Genomic DNA, 26,522 nt, shown 5'->3' with positions numbered 1-26,522 from the left:
CAGGGAACACCCTGAACTGCTTGCTAGCCAATTGCAGTGCATATAATAGTAGTTTCTAACAATAACCTACTCTACTTATGGTGAATATTTCATTCTGCACATCCTGTTAAAAATAAAACCAATCAGACTTGTTTGACTTGATTTAAAAACAAACAAAAAAAAGAATCTAGATGGAAGTGTTCTCACCTTGTTGCGATTCGGAATGTTGGACTGTTTTCAGAATTGCCGTTCTGAGAATTAGCCAATCACATTCAACGGCAATGTGAATATAAGGCAGCCCACACTATTTAAACCAACTCATTCCATCCCTCAATGGTACATGGCCCGGCTGATTTTTCGCAGATTACTAATCATCCTTTTTGGCGACTGCGGGATGGAGTGGGGGGGGGACTAACATTTCTAGTTTATGATAACATACATTTTAGGACATTCATAAGGTATGTGCTCTTCTATAAGCATTAGATTGGCAAGCATTCATCTCATCAACGGGGGGGCACATAAAAATACCAAAGAGGGTGGTATTGTACATTTTATGCGTATTGTTTATGAACCACTTAAACAATACATACTTTTTTTTTTTAAATATATCTTTGCATATATATGTCTGTGGCAAAAATGCTTCAGATTAATCCCAAATAATAGTCAAAAGTCCTAGTACAGGCCATAATTCTGAAAGTTGCAGTTTTTGTTTCGCTAGAGTTGGTTCCCTAGTCAAGGAGGATACAGGAAATTAGGAACATTTCAAAATACCAGCCTGAGCTGAATAGGAACCACATCTTTCAACATGACAATGACCCAATAACACACACTAATAAACAAAAGAATGGCTTCACCTGAGGAAGACTGAGGTTTTGAAATGGCCCTGCCATTTCATCCTATTTACATCCTATCGAATGTATTTTTAGTGGAGGTCTGCGTGTAGAGCAACCTGCCCACGTAAAGTTTTCCATGCTTGTGCATAGCAACGTACTGCTATGAAGCGTTTTGATAAAAATTGCAAAAGTTTCCTTCCTGGCAATACACCCGTTTGTTGTAGTTGCATGGGTTTCCTCATAACTTTTTAGATTAAAAGGAGCTTATAGACAAGAGATGGCCAGCCTGTTTATTCTGCCTTGGTGGGCCTAAAACAAAACAAAACCAAAAAAATACAGATAAGCCAAATAAGCCATTAGGGAGCACCCAAGGCAGTGGAGTGTGGGGAAGCTTTCCATTGTAGCTGGCTAATAATAAGTGGCGCTTTCTCATTATTGGTGTGTTGGTAATTAACGGTGGCAGTCTGACTTGAACGCCTGATTACCTACGGAGTTATCTCCTTAGTTAACGGAAGACTGGTGCACTGGTTAAGAGCTAATTAAAAGATAATATTGTGTGTGTGTGTGTTTTTTTTGTTTTTTTTCAGATCGATGTCTACTAGGAGCTAAACTCATACTTTTGTTCATGTAAAATGTTAAATTTACTCCTAAAAAGAGTAATAATCTAGGCATGAGAGTATAATTTCATAATAACACTGAACAGCTCGTGGACTGGTTAACTTGGACAAATTCACCATCAAGATGCATTTCATTTATCAACCACTGCAAAGATAGAAAGTGTTAGGATGTATTTATAATTTGTGCAGTTGTCCAAATGCTGTTTTGTGGAAAAAAGCACAATCCTCACATTCAAAACATAATAAATGTTAAAAAAAAAACCATCACTTTATTGTCCCTTTATTATTCTGTCTTGCAAAACAGACTGAAGTAGTCTGCTGAGTCTTTGCACATCTCTAGATTGAAGCAGAAATCATCTTTAGACACAAAAATCAAATGATGAGATGGTCAAAGATTCCCACCCCAACTACACAGGCTTAGGTTGAGGTTACAAAGTCATCTGAAGGGATGAGAGCACCCATCACTCCTCTGTACCATCCCTCTTTTTAAAATTTTACATTTAGCATAGAGCAGTGCACTCAGTTTTGGTAAGTCAGTGTGTATTCTGCTCCACTCTATATGTTTGGCCTAAATACCACATGAGAACCACATGAAAACATGATTTGCAAAGTGACTGGAAAAGAATAGTCTTAAGTGCATTGTATCACCCATAGTTAAGCATTTTCTTAGTAAAACATCTTTTTACACTTCTGAAGTTATCTAGCAAATGCGTTTTCTATGTCTATTTGAATTTCTCTACTAAGTAGCCATATGTTGTCTTCTATTTGTGTTCACATCAGTGATTTGGAAAAACACATTAGCTGTTATGGGGGTGGGTTGATCAATACTGCATCAAAGCACATTGATCCACTTTACCAGCTGCAGGCAAGAGGCTAAAGCATTACAGTTAGTGAATAGATTAGAAGTAAACTTCACCTGCTTAAGGCCCAAGGGGTTGTGCATTTGTTGTGCATTTCTTTGGCTTTGATCCTGATGTGTTTTAGAAGTACACTGTCCTGTACAGTACTAAATGCTGAACATTCAATTTAGAAAATAGTTTTGACTATTTGACCAGATGATGTGGTAATTTTTTCAACCTTAATTTTCACATTCAGTCAAAGCTGGCAACTTTCTCACGTTAGGTGTTGAGCTACTGTATGTGCCTGAGCCAAAACTAGTTGAGATGCCCCCAAAATAGCGTGCTAGCATCTCACAGAAGAGAAGGAAAAAATGCTCCCATCATTAAATGATGTACAGTATTATTCTTTGCTGATGTTCAAAAATCAATATAGACAAATCTCAGATGTGAATAATCCATAAAGAAATCACATAATCAGTTCATTGTAGTGACCCCTGAAAGATCAAGCTCAAAGGCCTGTCAGCATATGAATTGTTACTTTAAAATTCTCAGGTGAGCAGGTTTTCTTTTGTTTTAAACTCTAATGTGTACATTTTTGTGCCATCAAATTGATTGTATGTCTGAGCCAAAAAAAATCATCTTTATATTCTTTACAGCACACCAATGAATCACAACTTGAAAGTCACAAAATCATAAAATGCATAGTGTGACAAAATAAGCATACATGTATTAAATAGGACATCCATTCAACTACTAGAAATATAAACACATACGACAAGAATTAATGTCCTTTATAACTTAACTAATTGTGCCACCCATTGCAATCTTTGAACCCCCCAAAAAACAATATATTTACCGTTAAATCATGCTATTTGTGGGGAATTATTTCTGATTAGGCGCAACTATTTCCATTCATCTGAATGTGGCCATGGACACAGAACAAATCAAAACCTCAAGTCAAAGTACCACTGAGTAAAATATACGTTACAATCAGAAGATGGTAAAGATGTCAATATTTTTCAATCCAAGGTAACGATTCTATGTGTGTCCCTTCAGCATACACCAGAGAGGACAGGTCAGAGTGATTCTCTGTATGAGGTTGTGAGTCTTCAGAGGGAGGCAGAGAGAAGCAATGAAGGGAAAGGACAACTAACCTCGCCCACTGAAGATGAGGAGGTGGATGATGGTAAGAGTAGCCACTTACTCCTACTTACTCTTTGTTTGGACTGTTTGCTTCTCTTACAGGATATTTTGCAAGTTAGCCATAGTTATTCTCTCTCTAAATTAAGCATTAAGCAATGCATTTTGGGTGTCAGGATACATCCAATCCAGTAATTGAAGTAACTTTTTAGCTGAAACTCATTGATTGTGTCACTTGATTGCTGTATGTGTCATGCAGTGATTAACCCTTTTGTTGGACCGGTACCAAATGCCATTCTAAATGCCATTGGTAAATTTGATACACTACTTGATTTTACAGGAATTTTTTCTTGTGATTCCAGCATCTTGTTTTCATCACTTGCCGTCTCCAAATGTTCACCTTGTATTAACAGAAGGCAACAAAATTGTCTCTGTGTAATTATTGACCCAACCAAAGCCACTCTCTGGCTTCCCAAACTACAGCCGATAGTTTTCAACTGTCACTGTGGGAGCCATTCAAAGCGCCTTTTCTATACCCTCCTTCCTCTCCTCGGCGAGAAAATAGAGACACTCAGGGACATGGACTTGTAGGTCAGCCTTATTGTGTACAAAAATGAATAGCCGCACAGTGTAGTAGCCTCAATAGAAGCACACGTTTAATTATTTCTTTTTATTCTCTGAGGCTTCAGAGTGCCCGAAGGTGACATTTTCTTTTCTCGTTGCGGTTCCTTCCACAGCACTGTCATCAGCACTGTGTCGAGCGTGTTTTTGTCGCCATTTACTACACTGTAATAAATGTTACTTTTCCATTTGCGTCTTCTACTCTGCTAAGGAACCCTTTTGTATCTTCGCAATAGAACACAATGAGTTTGCCTTGATCGAGATAAAAATCAATCCAGAGTTTGTTTTGAGGCAACTAAATATAAAGTTAATTCATTGAATGATGCTAGGAACATCATTATCTTGAGTTCCCCATGCTGTCAAGCACATTCCGTGCACATGCCACTGAAATACTCCAAAATATTAGGCATGTTTACAGAGAAACTGCAATAACATAATATTTGTTATTTTAAGTTTTAACTATTTTTCTTCTCTCGTTTTTACCATCTCGAAGAGTAGTAGTTATTATTTTGACCTCTCTCATCTAGTGAGCACCGCAACCGCAAACAAAGCAAGAAGATGATGCAAACCATAGAAGATGAAACCAGGACACGACATGAAATCTTTTGAGTTATCGGCGTGATCAACATCCATAATTTTTCAACAACGCAATAATTTAAATATATCGCTAACATATTTTTAACTACGCTTTGCGGGCATGCATGCATGAGAACTTAAAGTATATTGCTTGCTGCTGTTTACGATTTCTAATGTGCAAAAAGCACATACAATTGATGATTCCCTGCGTTTTGTATTCAAAATAAAACTTTTAGCAATTCTTTCAGTGTGTGCATTTGTATATTCATTCTACTAACACCGTGTCAAAACTAACAACCTTGATCATTTTGGTTCCTATTATTGTGATATTCATCCCATCATTTCATCTCTAGACCATGTATGAAAGTGATTTTAAAGATAATGATGATGTAATCTATCTTTTTAGTCCCTGTGTTTGCAGTGGTAGCAGACACGTGCTTCCTTCCCACATGACTTCAGCAGTCTAGGAACAAAAGCAACACCTTTATGCCCAAGCCTGAACAATTTGAAAGGTCTCCTTGAGCACATAGAAAGTCCTGGACACAGGCATGCTGTTGCTGTTGGGATCTACTGTATAGATGAAGCAGAGTGCAGAGAATATACTTTTATAGCTGCAACAAATACACATATGACCAAAATTGTTGCTACAAGACCCGCAGTTGTCACAGAAATACCGGTAGCTTTAGTCTGACAAAGATAAAAATCTGAGGTGGGCAATTTATAAAAATTTTGACATCTATTTTGGTCATCAAGCGAGGCACCTGTCTGACCTCATCCATCCGTCGTTTTTTTCAAGCCGCAGCAAACTCTTATCGTCAGTCAGTTGTCATTTTAATAGTGCTCTCGTCATCACTTCGGGAATTGAATTTCATCTGGTGGGAATCATAGTCCAACAGAAGGAAAATTCAGTTTGATTAAAATGTAAATGGTGCACTATATATACCATTTTATTTACACACTGTAGCATTGTGGACCCCTTTACACACACACCGTAAAATATTTGAAATATATAAATTCTGAAAGTGTGGAAAACCTGACTTACACAAAATAAACTGTAATTAAATGCATCTGTATGTAAGTAATATATGTATGGTCAAAATGTCAGACATTCATCCCATTGTTTGTATGGCATTTTCTCAATAACATTAAATGCCACCGCATTTACAACATAACTGGATTGCTCTGCAGTCCATATATTCTCCGGTGCATGCCAAAGATTCTTAACATGCTATGTTTTGAAGGTATACATTTCAGCCGGTGGAATATCTGACCATGAGTCAGCTGGCATCCAATCTGTGTCTGTTCCCACGTTTCACCTTCTGTTTCAAAGCCTTCACCGAGCTCTTACTGAAATACTGGAAAATTCAATCATTCGGCTGTTAATATCATTGGCGCACATAACAAGACATATTTGCGTTTATCCTTCCACTCACAAATCCTTTCATTTACCGTCATCTCTACTGCTAACTGGAGGGGAGTATGGGTAGTCGAGCCTCTCTCAGATGACTTGCTGTCAAAAAAAAAAAAGAAAAAAGGCTTGGGTTCCTTGGTAGTTATAAGATTACCCCCAGGGAATCAATGCATTGATAATGTCTGCAACTTCTTGGTAGTTGCTTAACAAGCTTTCAACTAATTGCTTTGTTTAAATCATGCCAGTGGAATCTAAAAAAATGTGTCTCCATGAAATGTATTGACTAGGGCTGCATGTTTATTATTGATTTTTTCATTTTAATTTCAGTGAAACTCTCAAATTTTGTTCTTAATGAATCTGTTCAGAAAAAAAAAAAAAATTCCATCCTCTCAAACTAAATCATAATTATTTCAAATTAATGTTGCAGGACAGTCACAGAAATAATCTGATGATTGTTACTGGTTTGGTTTGTAACATACCAGAAAGTAGAAAAAAAAGATGTTGTTCAATGGTTTGAAAGCTTGTAAATGCCTTTTGATAATAAATGTATTTTCTTGGAGGACTTGGATTATGGACTGTTAAGTTGCTGAAATAATGAGTGTTTGGGTATTTTTATGTCCAAAAATGTCGCTTAAAGATTGAACCATCAAAATAGTTTTCAATTTATTTAATAGATGAGCTGTCAATTCAGCGATTTAGTTAGTGCACGGCAAGTATAGACCCAACCTGTCTATTATGCAATATTTTTGGCATTGTCAAATTTAAATTTTGCCGGTCACCGATAGGAGACATACAAAGGCACATGAATAACCTGAGGTCAACTACTTCTTGCTAGTGTTTTTTCTTTTGTGACGACCGAGGGGCGAGCTAGAGTTGAGCAAAGGAACAAGGGCTAAATTTGCGAATGTGAATTTAAAAATAAAAAAAAAATGTACCCACGAAGATTCTGGAAAACTGTTTTTTCCCTTATAGAGGGAGTACCTATTTTCCAAGCCACAAAATTACACTTAGTGTAGAAGTATAAATACCTCTAGCATCCACAATGACAACCTAGTTGAGCATTATTGACCGCTATCAGCAAGCAGGCTAACACAGATTAAAATTGTTAACTAGCTTATTGCTAATACGTGGTAACCCTTGCGACTCTGCTTAACCTTTGGCATGGACATGATAGCGCTTCCCTGGCATTAGGTGACTGAAATCCACTGCTTGCTTAAAATTATTTGACCTTCATCAGCCAAGTCTTGGTGGAGAAACAAGATGTGTGTGCAGTATTCTGTAAGTTATATGCATGTTTACATTATAATCCAGCAAATAAATAAATCGAATGGAGATATGCAACTGACAAAATACTTGAATTTCAGTTTCATTTAATTTGAGGGCAAGCACTTGTTTTTTAGTTTCTAGAAAGAAACATTATTGTGCCCGTTTACTGTCTTTTGTCTCAGAGAATGTAAATGTGAATTAAAAATAATATGAATTAAAAAAAAAAAAAAACCAATGTAGTTCTACAAGCCACATTTTGAGCTGCATGTGCAAGTCTAAATGCTGCAAATACACTAGACTGTGTTTGTGTTCTGGTGGGCGGCTTATGTGTGGGAATCAGTCTCTCCACCAGCAGAGCAGAGGCCTAGACAGGCAGTTAATGCTGCTGCATCCACGCACAAGTGTTTTGCTGTGCTGATTGCCTCTTGTTTGCCTTGCAAACTGCCAGATGGGAGAACATTACAATAATGGAATGTGTAGGCCCAGTAGAAACTCTCCAACCCCTATTACATTGGGTGGTTGGAACACAAAGGCACGATTTAAATGCTTAGCACGATATCCTGGATTGAGTTTTGTGTTCTCATTTGGCCCAACGTCGCAGACATCAAGGTCACTTTTGGATACAAATGATCTAATAAATGTTCTGTGGTCCATATGTGTTGCATGTAGATAGTGACAGTGAAATCTCCAGCGGGACGGGAGATGTTTCCAAAGATTGTCCTGAGAAAATTCTGGAGTTATGGGGAGCGATCCTTAATAAATGGTAAAGCCACAAATCTTTCAATTTTGCTTTACAAATGTGCATGTTGTGAGTGTGTGTTTCTGTGTTTCTTTTATTATATACAAGTATTGCATACATTTTGAGCTTCATGTGAAGGATATTTTTGCATGGTATTCATTAAATTAACTTAATTTATTTGAATGCTTCTTTTTAAACATCGTGACAGAGTGAACAGCTTGTAGCATTTACTTGTGGTTGCATGGGCACAGGAGAATATTTTTATCTGGGTTCAGTACGCTATGTACCTTATAAGATGAATCATGAATTAATGTGCATGTAATTTTTCTCAGGGGATGATTCTGGTTGTTTATCTTCATGAGTTCAAGCTAGGTCTACCATCATGCATGCTAAAATATTGATAGGATGACCATATTAAAAAAAAAAAAAAAAAAATCCATCACAGTATTACTATTAGTTTGTGCTTAGTAAAATTGAGTGTTATAGATGAAGCTCCTTTTAGGTGTACTCATGAATACTAGAGATGAATGGTTACCCCTCACTGCTAATATAGCAATATAGTTACATAGGTTTCAAAAAATGATGTTTCACTGTGTGCGCATGTGCATATATTTTAGGCATGGGAACCTGTCCAGTCGTCCAAAGGGTTTGCACCCATTGGTTCGTAGTGGCATTCCAGAGCCACTGAGAGCTGAAGTATGGCAGCTGCTGGCCGGTTGCCAAGACAACCATGACCTGCTTGAACACTATCGCATCCTTATCACCAAGGTAAATGAATGACAGACCAGTAAGAGATATTCCCTGTTACGAAGTTCTATTTGAATTGAACTGCCACACAATTTGGGTCCGGAATAACATCCCCCGATCCCAACGGGATGATTCCTGATAGAATTTGCAAAATATAACAATTCCGAGAAATTGTTCAGGAAGTCTTCGAGTGAGAGGTTTTGTAAATCAGTGGGCAGAATGACAAAGCTTGCTGCAAGAGACAGCTGCTGGGTGAGGAGGTGATATGAACACACAAAGACAAAGATCTTGGCTTTTATGGAAAATACAATACTCGTTTTCTCTACTGCAGAGTGATGGGTACATCTACTGACCACACTCAAAAGGCACAAAGGATGAAGTCAGGATAGTCTGGTTAGAAAGATGGAGTCAGCCAACAAATATGGGCCCATAAATGATGTTGTCACTGAGGAAAGTATTATAGAGAGTGTTTGCGTGAACAACGGACAATCTGGCAGACTTTTGTCTTTCTGGAGTCACATTTTTAGTTGTGGGTCATCAACTGTGCGGATTTCAGTTGTTATCTTCCTCAATCTGTTTCTCTTTTCAAGGATATCTGTTGAAGTGACTTGAGGTGTCGGTCTTTCCTGTTTCTTAATATTTCTCTCTGTATCTCTATCTTAGTTGCCTTACCCCCCCTGCACCGCCTTTCCATCACATTTTGTCCAAAGACTGCGGCATTTTTGTTTTGTTTCGGGAGACGGGTTTCTGTCCCTCGCTTCTTATGTAAGGCCAAGCCTTTTTATTACACATGATTTATTCTCAATTCACTGACTGGTGCACACCCACCTCCTGTCTTGCTGGAGTATGGTATTGATAGGCGGGTGGTAGGGCTATTAATAGCAGCTCAAAATGAATGGATGGAACTGAGGGAATATAAAGCGGAGAGGCAAAGAGGGAACAATGACAGTGATGGCTAGAGCGATGTGGAGCATATTAATGCCTTTTCTCTGGGCTCAGTGACAACATTAATGCTAATTGAATTCTAAGTAATTGGACTGATGCCCTCACTGGCACGGTTTAAGTGTAAATAATTGCAGTTGCTATCAGTCGGTTATCTCAACAGAGGTTTTGTTTGTAGTTATTTAACACCTGATGGATGTTGAACCACATTTGGTCTCAAATTGTAATGCTTCAACAAGGTGGTTCAACCAAGGCTTTTGCAATCATTTAATCTTGATTTATCTCAATAATTACATACAAGCGGCTTTTATTATTTTTGAGTGACACTGATAAAGAGGCAAGTACTGACAGTGGCAGTGTTTTAATGAATTCGCCTCTACACATGTGGCCATTACACACAACATTAATTTTGAAATAATATAACTAAGATGACATTTAAGTGTGGAGACTTAAATTGTTTGCAAAAATGTTCTTCAAAATAAATCTAGATAATAATGGGTAAATGCAACGTCCTGAATTTTTTTGTGGAATCCGACCCAAAAATTGTGTTGTGTTGTACAAGACAACCTTAAAAATTGTGTCATATGACACAACCCAAAAAGTTGGGTCACATTGACACAAATATTGGTTTGGTCCTAATTACTGATTTTAGAATGCACCATTTATTTTGATCTACTATTTTGCATTTAGGCATTTTCTTGCCACTGGAGCTCACACAGATCCCTCTAGTGTCTTGCAACAGCATAATTGGGCTCATTACAGTTGCTTGTATAATAAAGACAGCTTGACGACAAATACTGACCCTTTGTAAAAGAACCCAAAAAGGAATGCTAAAGAGTCTTTAGATGTCTTTGACTTAGTTTTGTTTTTTATTGGAAAAGTTATATTGAGTGATTGCAGGGATTTCCTTTTCTTTTGGCTCTTCAGAACACTTCGCCGTATTTTCTAAAATTAAAAAATGCAATAAAAAAAAAAAAAACACGTTTAGCAATTTGAATAACAGCTGCCCAAACATGTATTGATCATAAAGGAAATTCAGGGTTTAATGTCTTCACTTGTATCGATCTGATTATATGAAAAGGACCCACATATAAATACTAGATGACTGTGCTTATTAACGATGTTGACCCTCCTCATAAATTATTGTTCTACCGTGAGGACTATTGGGTTAGTAGTGACTAATTTATTGAGTATTTAGCAGCTTGTGGCCTGTGGCTAGTGAGCTTGATAGCACAAGATTGCAAGTATCATGTTCAGCGATGCATTGCTCACAATTTCGTTCATCACACTTGCACAATATGTTACACGCGCACACATGCACATATACACACACACACACACCATGGCCTCAGGGCATCTGAGACATTTACAAATAACTCTTTCTCAGCTGGCGCAGCATTATATTTGTGGTTGAGTTTGGTGTTTGCTAGTGACATTTTAACAACCTTTTCGTTTCCCTTGAGCTGAACAAGCCCAAGGTGTGCCACTCTGCTTGAACCCACATCTTAAAAAGCTTGGCTAGCTATTTCTAGACCTGTTTTTCCCAAAGCCCAGTGACACACACAGCAACCATTCTTAAATGGTTAGGACCTCTTTGTTTGACCAAAAACAGTTACACAGTAGGTTCACTACTCTTTTCCTTTTTTTTTTTTTAAGAAACCTCTGGCATGCACGGTCAACTATGGGAACTTAGACAGGTGTGTGTCCAATTCAGGTCCACTCAACTGACTTTACCGCAGATGGACTTCAATTAAGCTGTATAAACATTTGAAGAATGAGTGGGAAAATGCACGTCCTCAATTTTGAGCTTCATGACAAAAGCTGTGAAGACCTATGTAAATATGATTTATTAGTTTTCTATTTTTAAACATCAAAACAAGATACTTGATCTTGCTGTCGTAGACTTTAGCTTTAATGGGTTTGTCTGCAATTTTCCTGATTCATTTCCTCTGACTTCATCCTTCGCTTCTTCTGACCAATGTTTAGTGTTGTACAAACTATATAACATACAACACTTGTCAACCTTAAAACAGGCTTATTGCAATCCTAAAGAGAAATATGAACTAATTCAATGGCATACAGTGTCTTGGTTAAATATTTCAGTATTGTCAAATTACGGTAACTCTTTTATAGATCTGCCAACATTTTTGTTTAGAGCGGTTCCAAGAGTTTTTTTTTTTTTAAATAATTCCCTTAAAGCAAAATTCAGAAGCAGTATAATTTTCTGTCCTTATTTTAATCATAATTTCATTCATTAAAATTAACCCAGATCTTAAAATTATCGAGAACAAATAAGCATTTTTAATAGGACCATAGGAAGGACTGGGTGGACCATTGCACCTGACATTGTAGTTTTGGTAAAAAGGTCTGTCATAATTCGAGAAGCTAATATACAGTATGTCCTTTCTTCAATGTAAAGCGAAATGTCTAGAGAATTGGGGAAAAAAGCAACAATATATACCTAATACATTGCGGTATTAGAAAGTGCACAGCTCAATTCACCCTTGAAAGCTGTGAATTCTCATCAGTTACAGCATCACAAAGAAAAGAACATGCACATCATTCCTCCCCATGTGTAGGGGCCATCTGCACGCCATGATCACTGTACACCCGAGCCACACCGCGGCCATCCTTCCCGCTTTACAGCATAGGTCTATTCACGACCCCCCTCCCAGGTCTGTATGCCTCTATAATGTAGCCCTCCAGCTCCTATTCACATGTCCATTGCATGGGCCAGTAAGCAACAGAAGAGGACTCTCTGGTCTTCCTTCACAGCGTTAAGATTTTCAGTTACAGAATAATAACAATTCATGTGCTCATATGTATTTTTCGAGACAAACTAGAGTATTTAGGCATGTAGAAATTAATACATCTCTAGAAAGAGAAAACATATGTAAAAAGATTATGCATTGTTTACCTGTATATCTTTCAATCAAAATCTTCAACATGTTTCTATGATGACAAGGGCAGTTAAATGCCGTGGCAAAACATATTACACAGCACTGTACTAGCACTGTTACAACAGTGCATGTGCACGTGTAGGTCTGCATTCGTGTTGGCAAAGCCTTCTAGCCATCCTGACACTGATATGACAGCTCGGATTAAGGAGATCCAGCCTAAAGCATCTTCTCTGGTCACAGTATTTCTGTGTCACATTCCCTGCTGAGTGGAGCCAAACAGTATACAGTATAACTACTGTATAACTTTCTCAAAACAATGTTTCATCCTGCTTAATTACAACAAAAAATGCACACTCATAATGATTGTGTGTGATGTCAAACCTTGATTTGTTCATAGCCCTTTTTTGCCATAACTTCAAAACAAACATCTACTGAATTGTTGCAGAAACCTGAGACTCAACAGACAAATCAAAAGCAAATCTTCAGTCAATTTCTGTGTGGCTGTGGATGAAATATTTACATCTAACCTTTACATATGAATAAGAGATGCATCATGACCTACATGCAGCAAGGACAAGAGGAGTGAGAGAGTAATGAATAGCTGAACCGGAGTGGTCAGGCAGGTCTTCACCACTGTGTGGTGTGAGATTAAATGGAAAATGATCGATGGTAATTTCAGCAGGTAGCCTGTGTTTGACCTTAAGATCTTCCTTAGTACTTCAGCACTCTATATGCTGTACAGTATGTATCGTATATTAGGACTGCAAATACGAATTGACATTGATACAAATAAAAAATGCAGTGTTGGCAATGATTTGGCAATATTACATAAGTCTTGCACTTTAATGTTGTCAGTCGCGGGTCATTCGCACATCTACGTCTTATGTTACGAAGCACGCATTAATTGAACAGGTGATACGAGCAGAGCCCAGCAGCACTATTAAGTCAGGACAGAGCCCTACTTTTTTCCGTATTGAAGTGAAGCGGCGTAATCTTAGTCTCTCTTGGTGCTGGTGTCGAGGCATTATACAATTTGATAAGAATGAAAATTCATCAAAAGTACATTAGGGATAGCTTATTCATCACGTCCATAACGTTGCACATAAATTATACACAATATAGTAATGTTTTTGTCTCAAAGTCTTAATAACAGATTATAGGTAAATCCAAACTCGAACTTGATGTTGCGCACGGTTGAATTGTGGGAAGCATTCACCTTTGTTTCCAAGTGGCCCCGCTGGCTCACTTTGGTAGAAGAATGAATAATTAACAGTTGCCTTCTGGCCGTGTTTTTCATCAGTGTCCACCTCCAAAGGTGAACAGCACTGTGCTGAGCACTCCATTGACTGGCTCCTAACAGAGTGACAGATGTTTCATTTTTATCTGGCTGGCCAAAATATACAGTACATAATACCATAAGTAAAAAATCTGTACCAATCTTGGAACATTTTTCCAAGATAATCACTGACTCAGTTTGGATTTAAAATGTGTTAATTTCAAGGAAATGTGTCAAAATAGACAGACTTTTTCCAAAAATACATCTGTTTTTTCTCGCCACTCTGTAGAATATTTTCCCCAAATCCAAAGATAATTTTTTGCAAAAGTAAGCTCTAGATGTTTTTTGTCAATAGTAGCTATCACCTTAGAACTCCATTCTGCCATTAGAGCCGCCATTCACCCAGTCTTTGACTGAGGCAAGAAAGATTTACAGACGGATAGATGTCAAGTGCTTTATTTCTCATCTGTTGTTGATTTCCTTTTGATTGTAGCATTTTTTGCAGCGTTTAGATTTTTTGTCTGTCTTAATTTTCCCAGGCAGTTTCAATTGGTGAGTTTTTCAATGAAAAGGTCTTGTGGTAACCAGCCAATGAAAGTCAGAAAAAAAAACCAAAACATAACTACAAGGTTCTATCAGGTGGTAGACAATTTTATATCGCACCATGATATCATGTGTATACAAGCAATTTATATAAATCTATCCTTGAGTAATTTGAGTGTCTTTGTATCTATTGCATCTGTTGATCCTGACTCCTGGTACACAAAACCCTATTTTGTTCTGAAATCACATTCTGTCACCAATCCAGGGCCACTGCTCAAGAGCTCCAGGTAAGTTGCTATGGTAAACATAAATGACTCTTCACACTTTGATGCTAATGGCCGGACATTTGACGTTTCTACATTTAAACAAACCATGCTGACTCAAATGGGCCTTTTTAGCAGGCAAATTGGTCTCATTGATCAAAATTTATGAGGAGAGATTTGTAGGAGGGGTAAAATAAGATGCTGCTAAGCACAGTTTACATTTATTTGAAAAAAAAATGTTGATCATAGAATAGAATAGATTGCCTTAGTTGTCATTTTCCAGGTGTACAATGAAATTGGGAATTTGAAGAACTGTGTTAATTTATTGCAAATTATTTTGCTGAATCCCTTTGTTCAGAGACCAAACAGTTACTCTTATGTCATCAGCTTTTTCTGTACTAAGGAAGGCTGCCCTACTGCTTGTCTGTATGATGACATAAGCTTTTTTGTATGAGAAAACAAACAATCAAAAAAAATAAATACAGGTTTTATCAGTCAACCAGAGGGTGTCACACAGCCTAATCACTTCCACCCTTGCTTTATTCCCTTCTGCATAATTTGTTAATCGGAAATAAAAACGTATTCATCGATTACATCTGTATTCATCGATTCTATTTGCATCCAACACATCAAGGAATCAATTATTTCTTTTACTTCATCGTCTATACTTAATTCACATTTGATCATTTGATTTGAAATAATTGGAATGCAAATAATGCCAGTTAAAAGGTTAGATTCGGTCATTGATGATTATTAATTGTGATTTTGTTTACATGCCCGGTAACTAGGCATTTGAATTAGACTGTGAGACAATTATTCCATAACTGGACACAAAGATGAAGGTTTAACACAGTCTCCTTTTCCCTACTTCCAAAGATGGATGCACACTTGAGCGTGTAGTGGTGTGAAAAATGTTTATCATAATGAGCTGTATCCCAAGGCAAGTGACAGACTGCATGTGGGATGAAAAGGATTACAAAATGAATTTAAGTGGGAAATTAACAAGAAAAGTGAAAAACTGTGAGCCTGAGGTTTCCCAGTTAATATAAAAAAAAGTGAGATATTTCGATCATTCGGAATAACTATGTGGATGTACCGCTCGGAAAAGCTATTATGACGGATGGAATAATGACTTGCAGCCTCAGGTGAAGCAGGGAGTAGAGTCATCCAACAGTGAGCGGGCTGAGAGAGCAAGGAAGAGGGAGGGTGTGCGCGTGCGCGCGTGTGTGTGTGTGTAAAGAGAGAGATTGAGTGTGCTAGCTTGAAAGACTGTGTAGAGAGGGAGGGAGGGAAATGTAAGCCAGTCACAGCATCTCTTCTTCTTATACTGCACCAGGGCTGAGGGACTCTTCGTCCCATTGTTTGGCTTGCTGCAGAATTAGCACTCTTCATCTGCGTAGTCATCATTTTTTTAATTGCTTTTTACTTACCGCATTTAGAACCATCTTTGTTTTTGTGCCTACTACAAAGGATTTACATCTTAAGGAAATGGCTTATCCTGTTCCGATATTACTGGGAACATTTTGCAGAGGGCAGAGATTAAAACCGGGACAGTGGCTGGGACTCTTTTCCTTTTAATGTTTTTTTTTTTTTTTTTTTACGCTCCAAGAGCGGATTTCCCTTTTGTTGCGCAGCAAGTTTTTTTTTTAAGAGCTACAGATACTGAGAAGAGTAAAAGGCACAGCTCTACAGGATCTCATCCCTCTACAACTCACAGAATGTGCGCTTTAAAAGGCAAAGGCAAGTTACAAACCTGTGGTCACAATAAGCATTGGAAGAAAATGGGCTAAATCCCCATTTTACGTGCTTCTGAATGCCAAGTAAAGACTTTGAAATGAAAGAAAGTGGTCGGCGGCTCGTCCGTTCACCCTTTCTTTTCCTGCTGTTGGATTGCTGAGGAGTGGAAGTGAGTGGAGCGCTGAGTTATTCAGCTGGCCTCTCATCGCTCCTAGAGAGTCCTTTCACCTGTCGGCCAGGGAGTCCGAAAATTCATATCTCCATCCGACCCTACGACATTTTTATGCACCTGTTCCGCAGCTCGGAGTGGAAATTTTACTCTGTTGGATATATAGAGTACCAGAGTGAAAAGACTTTGTCCAGTACTTTTGATGTGATTTTTTTTTTTTTTTTTTTTGTAATTTCTGCACATGGATGCCTTGATACGCTCAACAGCTCTGTGTGTGCTGAGAGAATTGTGACATTATCTCCTGTGGAGATCCCCATGTTTTTTTTAGCCAGTGTCTGTGTTTTGACTCACACAATGGTTAGGTATACATGAGCGCCAGACACTGACCAGAGGACCACCAAAATAAGGGGAGCTTGCTATCCAATTACAAACACAGCAACCCCATCATGAAGTGAAACTTATCGGTGTATTGAAGATGCGATTGGCATGAAGATAAACATTGCAGCTTCACTCAGCAAATTCAATCTCATGACTTTTTCCGAAATGGAAGCTATGTTTCTTGCATATCCATTTTTTTCTGAAAATCTGTTAAAGATTGTTCATTTGACGAGCTCTTCATAAGGTGTCTTCCTTGGCACCCGCTTTCATTTGTCTTTGTGAAAACAGCTTTTGCCCTCAGTCTCTTGGTGTTAGCCCTTTAAAAGTGTCCGATAAAGGCCACATGCTGGCAAGCAAAGCAGCATGAACCTCACCTTTACGACAGATACTCACTTCAGCTATAATTTTACTCTCCCTCACTACCCTTAAATGCAATCTCTCTCTTTCATACACCATGCTGTGCCAGTGGAAAAGAAAGGCCTCGTCCTTTCCTTTCAAAAGCCCGAATGATTTTTCTCCTGTCAGTGTTCTCTTGATTGAGACTCATCAATGTGAGAGTCAGGTGAAAGAGAGTAAGGGTAGCGTATTAAGCTCCATTAAGTGAAGGTGGCTACAGGGACCTACAGGCAATTTGCAGTTTCACGCCGTTGCCTTGTGGAAGTTACACCATAAAGCTGTCTGACGAGGAAACCAACCCACAACAATGAATCTGTCTGACATGACGACTGACCCGACGCTCACACCAAATGGCAGCCGCGGAGGCGTATTTTCTGGCGGCGCTTCGAACCACTCCTGTCCCTTAGGTTGGGGCTTGAAAGAAGGTTTAGAGGCTTGCATCCTGGAGACTGCTGTTGTTGTACTCCTGACAGTGCTCATTATTGTCGGTAACTTGACGGTGATCTTCGTATTCCATTGTGCCCCGCTGCTACATCATTACAACACCAGCTACTTTATTCAGACCATGGCCTACGCGGACCTTCTGGTTGGTCTCAGCTGCCTGGTGCCCACCCTGTCTCTTCTCCACTACCCAGCAAGTGTCCAGGAGCCCATCACATGTCAGGTCTTCAGCTACATCATTTCTGTTCTCAAAAGTGTTTCAATGGCCTGTTTGGCGTGCATCAGTGTGGATCGCTACCTGGCGATAACTAAACCGCTATCTTACAACCAACTGGTGACACCATGCCGACTACGGGGCTGCATCACTCTTATATGGGTCTACTCTAGCCTGGTCTTCTTGCCCTCTTTTTTTGGGTGGGGCAAGCCAGGCTATCATGGGGACATTTTTGAGTGGTGTGCACAGTCTTGGCCTACCTCAGCCCTCTTTACAGGCTTTGTGGTGTGCCTACTGTATGCGCCCGCTGCACTCGTGGTCTGTTTTACCTACTACCACATATTTCGCATTTGCCAGCAGCACAACAGGGAGATCAGTGAACGACGGGCACGTTTTCCAAGTCAAGAGATGGAAACAGTTGATGGAGATAGGGATGGACATCAAGGAGGACATGGACCGGATCGGCGCTACGCCATGGTGCTCTTCCGCATCACTAGCGTTTTCTATATGCTGTGGCTACCCTACATCATATACTTTGTGTTGGAAAGCTCTCATGTCCTGGACAGCCCGGCACTTTCCTTCATTACGACTTGGCTAGCAATTAGCAACAGTTTTTGCAACTGTGTCATCTACAGCTTGTCCAATAGTGTGTTTCGCTTGGGCATGCGGAGGCTCTCGCAGACGATTTGCTCCTTCAGCCACTGTGCTGCTGATGACAGGGACTTTGGGGAGCCAAAACCACGAAAAAGGGCCAACTCCTGCTCCATTTGAATATGTAAGATGAAACTGTGGACATGAATAATGTATCTTTTATTGTATCGAAAGTAAAACAAAACAAAATAATTTTCTATTACTTTTCGGCCATTATGCTGTTTTCAAGTTTAAGCTCATTAAGCGCGATTCATTTGTTAGCATTTAAAAAGGACAGTCAGAAAATGCTTTCGTTCGATGCCACACAGCAAAACTGACATTGAGCCTGTTCTACGTCATTGTTCAGTTTTTCAGCAAATTTTAAAATAGAGTATATTTAGAAATGCACCCAAACCACATTTTGTTGAGCATATTGGACAAGCAAGATCCTTTTCAAAAACAAATACTCACAAGCCTGTTTTGAGGTTGTTCATGGCTTTTTTATTTGGTAACAGAAATTATGCTCCTTTAGAGTTTAAAAAGTGGGCAGTCCTTGTTTGCTAACTACGGAATGTGATCTTGTCCACATGATCTGGGCAATAAAGCTGGTAGTTATTTGGAAACATCTGTACCTTTATATTCAAGTAAAACTAAAATATCAGCATCAAATTCCTTTTTTGTTTTGGGGGGGTTGAAAGCTTAATGTTTTTCAAATGTTTTAGTTTTGATATGTTGCTACTGCTAAATTATTTTGATGCAGCTCATTAAATATTGAATCCTGCAAAGAGATTATGCAGAGCTGTGTTCAACTATTCTCAACACCCGCCATAGCACCAAATCTCATTGCATCTTATTTTTATATGTAATTTAAAATATAAGACTATGTAGTTATTTGGCGGTTATTACCAGAAGTATATTTTTCAGAATGCGAATGCATCTGTATATGCAAATAGATATCCTGAAATATCTTCATATAACCCAATGCCAACGAAGTGATCAGATACACACATCGATTTTAAGAAGACAAGACTCTCACTGTTTGTGTACAACAGTAGAAACAGTCAGTTTGTTCCGATCGACTTTAGCTCTGTGACATTACTGACGATGGGCATTCAACAAAATTGACAAATGACTGTCAGGTTTTATAAAATTAACTTTTGAGAGCAGAACATATCAAGGAAAGCATGTTTTTTTTATTAGGGGAAAAGAAATCCTAAGCAGTACTTTTTTGGCACTAAAATATTGGAATTCATCCACATTAGTATTGAATGCACATTTTAGTGCATTTCATCCTTCTTTAAGTCAATGAGCATAATAAATTTAGACGTAAATGCTTTTTCTACTAAAAACGGCATACTAGTTTTCATTTTGCTGGTCATTATAAATGTGCTTGGTTAAAACATTGAAAATATTGGGGCTTTGCTCAGTTTACCCCAACACTCCTGTCTGGTGAGCAGTTTACCCCCTCTTGCCCTCATTATTTTGCATTCATGAGCCGAATTCAATGTAATATTTTGTCCACTAAACATCATATGACACTCTTGTGTCCATTAGCCATGACAGTACTGTTATCGTCACACTGACTGATTTATACACCATATATGCTGCATTTTTACTGATTGGTTTGCTAATAATAGCATTGTATGGTTTGAAAATCGAAATATTCTGAGAATGTGTGGCTCTTTAGCTTCAGACACTCCAGACTATGAATTTACCAATATATAGACAAGACTAAAAGTCCTATTTTGTCCAAGGGGTTTCAAATGCTGTAGTTGTTTTATCAAAGTTGGTCTTCTGCCTTGAAATTGGTACATGTTAAACTGTCTGATGTCAGTATTGTATTTTTAAAATAACCTTTGTCTAGATTTTGTGGCATTTGTGGCAACATGGAATTTTAGAGAAATACCGGTTGATGAATACAGAATAGTTGTGTTCAATGCTGTATGCTTTTTTTATCCAATAAATTGTGCTCTTGAGATATTGATAGTGCTATGGAATAGTTAACAAATTTATGGGGCCTGAATGTTTTTTCACAGTTATGGTACAAGTTCAACACAGCAACAGTAGTGCTAAACCATCCTGACTTAATTATTACCAAACATGATCAAATTTGAAATGTGATTGTCCGAGTGGAATGACAGTATTCGATCAGAAAACACATTTTTTCTTGTTTTTCTGTGAGAGGTTACGTTTAAAGGGTTACTGTATGTGCATTTGTGTGTTATGCTCACAGGTTTTAACATTCAAGGGGCATTGAACTCATAGCCCTAAACTAAATCAATGTCTGGATTAAAAAAAAAAAAAAAAAGAGAGAAATGACTCAATGGAAATTAAAACAATTTCAATTGCAGTAAATAAGGCCCCTGTAAAACGTTTATACCATCTGTAAATGAAAAAAATAAAAACGTGTGTTTCAAACTTGTTGTTCAGAAAAAAAATGAAAAAAGATGTACTTATTGTGTTAAATGAATAGGCTCTATTGTTTTGACTATAGGAAGCAGTGTGATGTTAGCACAGTATCTATTTTTTTACTTTGGAAATTTTGCCAAAGGCTTCAGTTTTGCTGTTGCTGCTAACCAATAAAGGTTACAATAAGAGTAACTTTACATGTGATTTTTGACTCCTTAGATAATTATACTTTAAAATATGTTACAAACTTAATAGAAAATGTGATTAATCAATGAAATGTTAATCAATGGAAAATTTTGTGATGAATTAATTAAACAATCGTAACTGCCCGACAATATTTCGTGAAAATAATGAGACCGTATAATTATAAAAGTATAATCATACATCACACAGCGATTCAAATGTCATACCAACTGTGTCATTTGGTAAGTTTACTTGAGTGCAATCCAAACATAATATAAGCCTCTTTAGTTGGCAACCCTGAGTTGACAGCCTGTTATCATGGTAACTGAAACGGTACTGTGTATTTGCAGGAGATTGAATTGTAGTGATTTCAAGAGTATGACGAGTGAATTATATTGTCAGTGCGGTATAACTGTACTTTGTGGATTTTGATGGTAGAAAACACTTGTGAACACTAGAGAATGGTTTTAAATGGGAAAAAAGCAAACCATACCATACATATATATACAGTGTGTATATATATATATATATATATATATATATATATATATATATATATATATATATATGTTTTCATTCGGGCTTTGTTTCCCTTTAAAGAAATTCAAATTGAAAAAAAAAAAAAAGAAAAGACAAAAAGCGGGGTCAGAACACTCTTAATGTAGAAACTAGTGAACATTAGGATCAGAACGTTCCCTGCTTATACAGGTATACCCCATCCTCCTTTCTTCTGTGATCCTCTCAGGTCAGCTGACTTGGGGGAAAGGTGGACTACTACTGCTGTTTGCCAGTAAATAACGGGGTAATTTTGAATGGCACACTGAGTGGGAATTGATCCAATGAGTGCTGCACAAAAGTCATAAATGTGATCTAGTACTACAAAACTACTGAGGACCCTTTTGTTTTCATTCATACCTCTTTAATTTGATGGCATGAGGTTTTTTAAGTTTTTTGTATTGTGTTGTGCAATATGACTAAATCTGATATATAGTTCTATATATTTAAAACATGCAGTAGGTAAATAGGTCTCAAGTCAAACTTCTAAATGAAAAACATGTTAAAAATGACTTGTATATATGATGCAGTCTGTGTATATATATATATATATATATATATATATATATATATATATATATATATATATATATATATATATATATATATGTATATATGTAGATAAAACTATAAAGTACTTCAGTTTGAGAGCCCAAATGTGCTTATTAAACTGGTTTTAATTATTATCTATCATCTTTGATGGTAAATTATGCTCTCCCCCCCAAAAAAAAAATCAAACCAACAGAAGCTTCAAATTGGAGGCATGCTCAGTATTCATGACCTCCATTATATCAGGAATTCCCTTTTATTTCCTCAATTGGCAGCAAGCACTGCTTCCTGCCGCTTTCCGTTTTTGATTGAGCCCGACCACCTGGCCTTCTTTGAGGAGGGAAAGTCATAATTTGAGGGATGCCGCTTATGTGCTTGGCTCTAGGTGGGTGCGTTTTTATTTCTTTCAAACCTAGTAGTAGATGTTCTGCCAGAAATAGAAGCCTCAAAAGAGAGTATTACAGAATCTAAAATATCATGGACTGGTTGCAGTTACTGTATGTTAATAACAAAATGCAGCAAAGACTTGAAAACATATCTGCTCTATACTAATGAAAAAAGCAGTTATACAAATACAAAATGAGCTTTCAGTTTGCTTTTTTCTATAGACTCATCACTATGATTAAGGTAAATACTCTCAGTTTCTCAATTAATCTCTGGTCATTTTAGTTGCTTCAAGTCAAGTTCAAGAAAATTTAATTCAAACACTTAATATTAAAGTCTGAATGTATTTCACCTCTAGTTGTTGAATGTCGAGTAGATTTTTACTCCAGTATATGACTCCATTTCTGAGTGCAATGCACTTTTGGTAAAGCAGACTGAGGCAGGTGTGAGATGCAAATTGCTCCTCCCAGAACCGATGTCTCTTCAGTGGAGCGAATGTTCCATGAAAGTCATTTATTGGTCTGTTGATTTCTATATTGCTTATATTAGTGTTGTGTTCATTTGTGTGAACCATTTGTTGATGTTTTTTTGTGAAATGCAAATTCACCATCCCACCCATGCTGCTCATTAATATTTCAGGATTCAATGCATTTTCGTACTGCTAAAAGACAGCAGGACTTGGCCAATTTAATTGCACATTATAAATACAGCTTGCTTTATATTCGTGGTACAGCATGGGAACATGCCTAAAGCTGATTTAAAATTAATGCAGCTGCTTTGCTCTGCTATTGTCATTTTTCTGGAATTTGCTGTATTTTCGGTCAGGGTTCGCCAAGACAGGCAGCAGACCACATGGGTAACCTCGGGCCTGTACTAAAACTAGTTCACCAGTAATGGGGCATTGTGTTTTGCTATTGTAAAAGTGATTATTTGAAAATAAAAATGACATTTGAAAACATCTGCAAAGGTTTGTAGAAATAGTGTTGCGTATTGATATAATTTTCTGTTTCATTGTGAGAAATCATGGCCAGTGTTTTCACTGGTATCCAACCACATGATCTAATAATGTGGTTGTAGGTGAGCACAGGGCACCCACAGCCATCATGTTAGTGATATCAGCTATTAATGCTTGTTACACCAAATGCTGTCCATCTGACTGTCCATCCATCCATTCATGCATTCGCTTTTGACCGCTACTCAGTGTGATGGGACCTTGGGGTTCGTTCAAGGTCGCAGGCATTTGCCAAATATTCTTAATATAGTCCTAAAATTTTCTAATTTTTTTGTCAAAAGGAAATTCTGAAAATGGAAAAAAAAAGAAAACATTCAAACATTTGAGAATGATTTAAAGTTAACAAACAAAACAGAGAACATTTACTTTGTTGGGATTTGGTCAAGGTTGCAAATATTGTCCAAATTTTTACGAACAGATTGAATGTTTTTTTTTTTTTGTTAAAAAAATTTCTTGTGACAATGACAGTACAGGTGTATGTTTAATATTTATTAAACTCGACTTAGAATCAAACATTGCTTAGACTCTTCTTTTGGGACTCGTCAACATTACTAGTCCTTGGTGTGGTTTGCTTTCATCTTCTCTAGCATCTTGGCTTGGTAGATTAGTAGAAAGTATTGGTAGAAAGTACTGTGTTCACAATATTATAAGTAAAGTTTTACAATGTTACTCTGGAAAAAATAAATATATGAGGTGAAGGTCGAGCACTTAAATAATTGTCCACTTGCTTATATTCAATCATAAATAACTGTGGACTTAGAAGTTTTGTATATTTTGCAGTTAAGACATGGGAAACAAAACAATAAAATACTCTAAAAATCCTAACATTTGAGGAAATATATATATTTAATATATATTTTTTTTTACCTACAACTTGTGACTAAAGGTGAGGTTAGAAATGTAGATTGACTGAAAAGTTTCACCTTTAAGCTCAGCTTCTTCACTGCAGATCGATTACTGTATACACAACACAGATTTGCTTGATGAATGGCCGCTCAATCGGGATGAGCTATTGAACAAGGCTCAACTATCTGGTAATTTTTTTTTTTTTTTTTTTTTTTTGCTTTTTTGTGCCACAGAAGTAAAATAAATAAATAAATATGTATTTTTTTGCAACGCCATAAAAAATTGAGAATATGTTTTCTGATCTGTTCCATTGGGTGCCACAAACTGTATGTGTTTGCTTCGATGGGTCATATGCAGAGGTCAAAATTTGTGGAAGATTTTGGAAAGATCGGTAGAAGAAAGAGCATTTTCGACTTCTTACAAATTTGTATTCGAATTATTGTTATCTTACATACGGTATAAAGATTCCCTTGAGTGAAAATGCATTTAATCATGTTTTGTTCAATATGCATACACGTGAGACCTAGCCTCGTCCAGTACTTTTTTTGTAAAGTGAAAGAATGCCAGCTATCCAAAAGCAGTGATTAGTTCAATTGAGTTTTTGTAATATTGCGTCTTTGCATGCTGTTAACTGCAAGCAAAATCATAACACGTTTCAGTTCACATCGTTCTCAACATAGTTTAATGAAATGTAGAACCAGCCTGACCATTAAAATGCCACGGCATAGTTACAAAGGCTGATGAATTAGCAATCTGCTCAGTCGGCCAGATGTTGTTACCCGCCCTGAAGCCTCCAGGGGAGCTGCTAGAAAGTTCCTTTCCAACAACCAAGGATAAAGGTCTCAGGAGTGCTGTTTTTAATTACCGCGCTGCTGTCCTTTTGAATATCATACCAATAGATTATCTCACAAAGTCCCCTGAAGTAAAGAGACGTGAGATGACAGAGGCGGGTGTGTCAGCAGCGATTTGCATAGATATTTCTTGTCAAATACAGTGGATTATAAACATCTTACACACTCCTGTTCAAATGCCAGGATTTGGGATCATAAAAAAATGAGATCAAGATAAATCAGTTCAAAACAAATCTGGCATTTCAACGGGGGGGGGGGGGGGGGTGTATACTTTTGATGTTCACTGTATGTTTATTGTTTACTGTACATATAAATAGCGAGGCTGACTAAGGCTGTAGTTTGCACTATCCACAGTTCATAACATTGGCTGTTCCACAAGCAGCCAGACTTCAAACTGTTGTATTGAAAAATGGTGCCTCTCCATAAAACAAATGGCCTTTGGCTTGCCAGAGAAGCACTTTCTGTTGACCTGAACTTTTCAAGGTTTGCTGAGCACACGTTTATTCTAATAATAGGCATTTCATGTCCTAAATATTCCACTGATCAAAAAAAAGAAAGCTTGTAAATTAATAATACCTTTAACCCACTTCTGACATTATTGATAGGCTAGAGAATGTTATTTGTAAAAACAGAGTGGAATTTCTCAGTGGTTGATGGTTTTTCAAGATCACACTACATGAAGTCAGGATGGTCCTTTTTTTTCACTAACAAGCTCAATGTATGTATTTGTAAACGAGGATAATGGGATTCATTTGCCCTTTCAAACGTATCTATTTGTTTTGCAGAAATCAATTAATAAACTTCTTCCATAACACCCCCTAGAAAGTAGCAATATGTCAATGCCCCTCTTCATCCAAGTCCATCTGTCCATCCATTGTGCATGCTGAATTTTTCAAAGTCTTCTTCTTCTCCTTTTGGGTTTTTCCATTCAGGGGTCGCCACAGCCTCCCTCGAAGCCTGGCCCTTGCATCTTCTTCTCTCACTCCAACGACTTGCATGTCCTCTTTTACTGCATCTATGAACCTTCTCTTTGGTCTTCCTCTAGACCAGTGGTGTCAGACAAATTTTTATTTTGG

General features: G+C 37.6%; 2 protein-coding genes across 2 annotated transcripts in view; both read left to right on the top strand.

Annotated features, from left to right (window-relative positions):
* The window catches only part of rabgap1l (RAB GTPase activating protein 1-like), a 91,029-nt gene that overhangs the window by 15,629 nt on the left and 48,878 nt on the right, over positions 1-26,522 (top strand). The window contains exons 11-13 of the mRNA XM_088425682.1: positions 3,325-3,454; positions 7,952-8,045; positions 8,639-8,789. Of these exons, the coding sequence (XP_088281808.1) occupies positions 3,325-3,454; positions 7,952-8,045; positions 8,639-8,789 (375 nt within the window). The remainder of the gene's footprint in view (positions 1-3,324; positions 3,455-7,951; positions 8,046-8,638; positions 8,790-26,522) is intronic.
* On the top strand, positions 16,047-21,258 carry LOC148417135 (G protein-coupled receptor 52-like). Its single transcript, XM_088426671.1, has one exon. The coding sequence runs from the start codon at positions 17,680-17,682 to the stop codon at positions 18,796-18,798; it is 1,119 nt and encodes a 372-aa protein (XP_088282797.1). The 5' UTR covers positions 16,047-17,679; the 3' UTR covers positions 18,799-21,258.

Source organism: Hippichthys cyanospilos, chromosome 10, assembly GCF_059441005.1.
Source record: "Hippichthys cyanospilos isolate Australia breed blue-spotted pipefish chromosome 10, RoL_Hcya_1.0, whole genome shotgun sequence".
Lineage (NCBI taxonomy): Eukaryota > Metazoa > Chordata > Actinopteri > Syngnathiformes > Syngnathidae > Hippichthys > Hippichthys cyanospilos.
Note: the sequence above shows the minus strand (reverse complement) of the source record. Positions and strands in the feature narration are given on the sequence as shown.

What these genes read in the sequence shown, in the direction of transcription:
- LOC148417135 (XM_088426671.1), top strand. Translation starts at nt 17,680, where the DNA reads ATGAATCTGTCTGACATGACGACTGACCCGACGCTCACACCAAATGGC.